General features: G+C 43.7%; 1 protein-coding gene across 1 annotated transcript; it reads left to right on the forward strand.

The window, feature by feature from the left end:
• The first annotated feature begins 1251 nt into the window (after window positions 1-1251).
• Window positions 1252-2577, forward strand: Gm15313 (predicted gene 15313). Its single transcript, XM_030243913.1, has 2 exons — window positions 1252-1420; window positions 2447-2577. Exons 1-2 carry the CDS (start codon window positions 1252-1254, stop codon window positions 2575-2577), a joined length of 300 nt encoding a protein of 99 aa, XP_030099773.1.
• Window positions 2578-2949: the final 372 nt, after the last annotated feature.

A 2949-nucleotide genomic window follows, 5' to 3' on the forward strand; every position in this document is an offset into this window, starting at 1 on the left:
AGTCATTTTTGGATTTCTGATAGGGTTGAAAAACTACATAGTCTCCTATCCAACCCAGGCTTTTTATTTTGAGAGGAACAGTTTAAAGAGGATGATTTTCAGATGGCATTCAATCTAAGGCCAAGACATAGCCAGATATAGAATTATAAGTCTTTAAGTAAGGATAGATGACAGAGGTTCTGTTTAATTAACAAACATTATGGACTGGGTTTTAGATCTCTTGTACTTTATAAATTACAAAATAGTAATAGTTATGTTCAATTATATCTGAGATAAAATACTCTTTTAATTTGACAGTGAAAGATCGTGACAGAATGTAAAAGAACACAGAAGCCCCGAAATTGGCAAGATAGATGTCAGTGTTAGGAGAACTAGCTTCACTGATTTAGAAAAATAGAGGTGCACAATGCTCTGGCCACTCCTTGAACCTGTGTGTCTGCCAATGTTCTGACCAGGTATGTGCCCATTGCTGCACCTTCATTAGACTCTTTCCTTGTACCCCTCCCATACCCATTTCTTGAGAATAGATATTGTTTAGATCTGGAAATCCCCTACTCTCCCCCTTCTCCTTCCTCTCTGAGGGCCTATATAAACTGGGACCTCTTTCCCCTCGAGGTTGACTCCTCTACCCCTGCGTGGGATATGAGTCATCCCCAGAGCTCTGGCTTTCCCCGAATAAAGCCTCATGTGGTTTGCAACAAGCTCGGTCTATCGTGAGTTCTTGGGTGTCCACTATTGTCCTGAGGCCTGAGCAAGGGGCTCCTCTCAGAGTCTTTCAACAGAAAGAGGGAAATCTTGTGGATAGCCCTGGGACTAATTTTATTTAATGTTAATTGTGTTTTCCTGTAAGTGGTTGTGAACCAGGAATGAGTCAGCACTCATGTGACTTCCTGTAAACCTGCTTCCCACCTTAATTTGTAAAATAAAGGAGAGCTGATGATTGGGCAGATAAAAGGGAAGGTGGAACAGAAGGGGGGAGAGAGACAGAAAAGAGAAAATGGAAGAGGGAGAAGAGGCAGACTAGGAGGAAAAAGAAAAGCAGAGCAGAAGCACATTGCCTGGAGAAATCACAAGTTCTAAGGGGTCTTATAAGCTGTGGAAGATGGTAGTATAGTGGTAGATCTGCCCAATTTAGGTGCACAGCATGTAATCATAATAACTGTGTTGTGTTTTCATTACCAGGGCATATTTGGGAGGGGACTTAATGCAACAGTTTCAGATTTTTTTTTATCTCTTAGAAAACCCACCCCTATGAGGATGTTCACTCTGCTCACCACCCTTCTTCTGCTGGCCCTGCACACCCAGGCAGGATCTCACCAAGGAAGCAGTGAGGAGGCTCCAGACCAAGAACAGTTGGTCAAGGAGGACCAGGATATTTCCACATCATTTGGCATGGATAAATGCAGTACTCTCCAAGATGCAGGGGAGAGACCTCATCATGCCTGAAACATGGAGTAGAGAGGAGTACAAATAAGCTCTGAAATTGGGTCACCCAGGTGGCTTTATGTCAGAGACCATCCCGTGAGAAAGTGAGCCCTTCACAATCTCCCTAACAGGCCAAATGGCCTCCTGCTAGGAGCTGGTTATCACTCCCTCCTTCCTATTCCCTTCCTGGTACCTGAATCTGTAAAAGCTGAATTATAGTCCCCTCTTCCCTATCTCTTCCTGAACTTCCATGCCATCCAAGGACATGAGTTACACCTGAGCCCATCCTGACACCTAAGCCTGTCAAGGAGGATCTATGTTCTAGAGATAAGATGCAGAGTGCCCGCTGCCTGGCGCCTGACTTCAGCCCACATGTCAGCAGATGCCTGCTTCTTTATTCTTTGTAAATTTCCCCCTCAACCTCTCCCCTATTCCCTGCGATGTATGCTTTAAAAGAAGGCACTGCAGCATAATAAAGGAGACCTTGATAGGTACCATCTTCTTGGTCTCCTGCCTCTCCTTCCCTTCCTCCCATTTCCTTCCAGGTTTGCAGTCCTCCTCGCACCCACGAATAACTGAATCCCGCGGGACAGGATAACTTTATTACTTCTTTATTTTCCTCATTGAACAGCAAGAACTATACAGATCAATTTCTTTCTTCAAAGATTTGTTTGTGACTATCATGGGAATAAATAAAGAGAATTAGTAGCTAGTGTTTTCTTCAAGATCTAAATGGCTAGTCTTGGACTATTTATGTCTATTATATTTTAGAAAATGGAGATGTGTGTTTAGATATTTGTGTAATGGCAGGCACACAAAAATGAAGACAAGCAAGACAAGTGGGGCTTAGTCTTTAGTTTTGTGCTTACCATGCACATTTATTTATATTAATCCTGATTGCTCATGCTGCTGGCAGTAATTATCAATGTGGAGAAGCCATTTCACCCAGCATATATCTTTCCCAGACCGCTTCTGTCCTGCTGATTCAAGTACTAAGTACTTCATATGATCTCTGTATCCCCAGATGTGAAGTCAGACTTGATCTGTGATTGTAGACTCACAGATTGTTGTTTTGGACAACGGCTTTCTGGAGCCAGCACTTACCAGGGCCACACCTTCCAACTCTGTTGCCACTTAGCACTGAGAACATGAAGAATATATTTGTCATATGACTTGAGATTTCGAAAAAGAATGTTATTTGTCAGGTGTTATGCACTAGACCTCCCTCTTCCTTTCTATGCAAATAAAGTTTTTACAGCAAATTCTCTCTGTGTGTGCTTGATAATTGTCCCAAGCAAGACTCTGGAACCAAGTAACAGAATGCTAGGAAGAAATACTTGGCCCCTTCCGGTCCGAGCAGCACCGGGGTAGCTAGGGCAGGTAGCTAGGGCGCAGAGTAGGCTGACACCCGCCAGCTACCCACAACACCCGCCACAGGAACTTAAGACTTCTGGTGAGTGGAACACAGCATCTGCTCCAATCCAATCATGGGGGACCTGAGACTGCATTAGTTAGGGAAGCAGA

The sequence above is a fragment of the Mus musculus genome, chromosome 8, assembly GCF_000001635.26.
Source record: "Mus musculus strain C57BL/6J chromosome 8, GRCm38.p6 C57BL/6J".
Taxonomy (NCBI): Eukaryota; Metazoa; Chordata; class Mammalia; order Rodentia; family Muridae; genus Mus; species Mus musculus.

What these genes read in the sequence shown, in the direction of transcription:
- Gm15313 (XM_030243913.1), top strand. Translation starts at nt 1,252, where the DNA reads ATGAGGATGTTCACTCTGCTCACCACCCTTCTTCTGCTGGCCCTGCAC. An exon ending in ATGCAGTACTCTCCAAGATG is followed by an intron (nt 1,421 to 2,446) that starts CAGGGGAGAGAC and finishes TCTCTGTATCCC; the next exon opens with CAGATGTGAAGTCAGACTTG.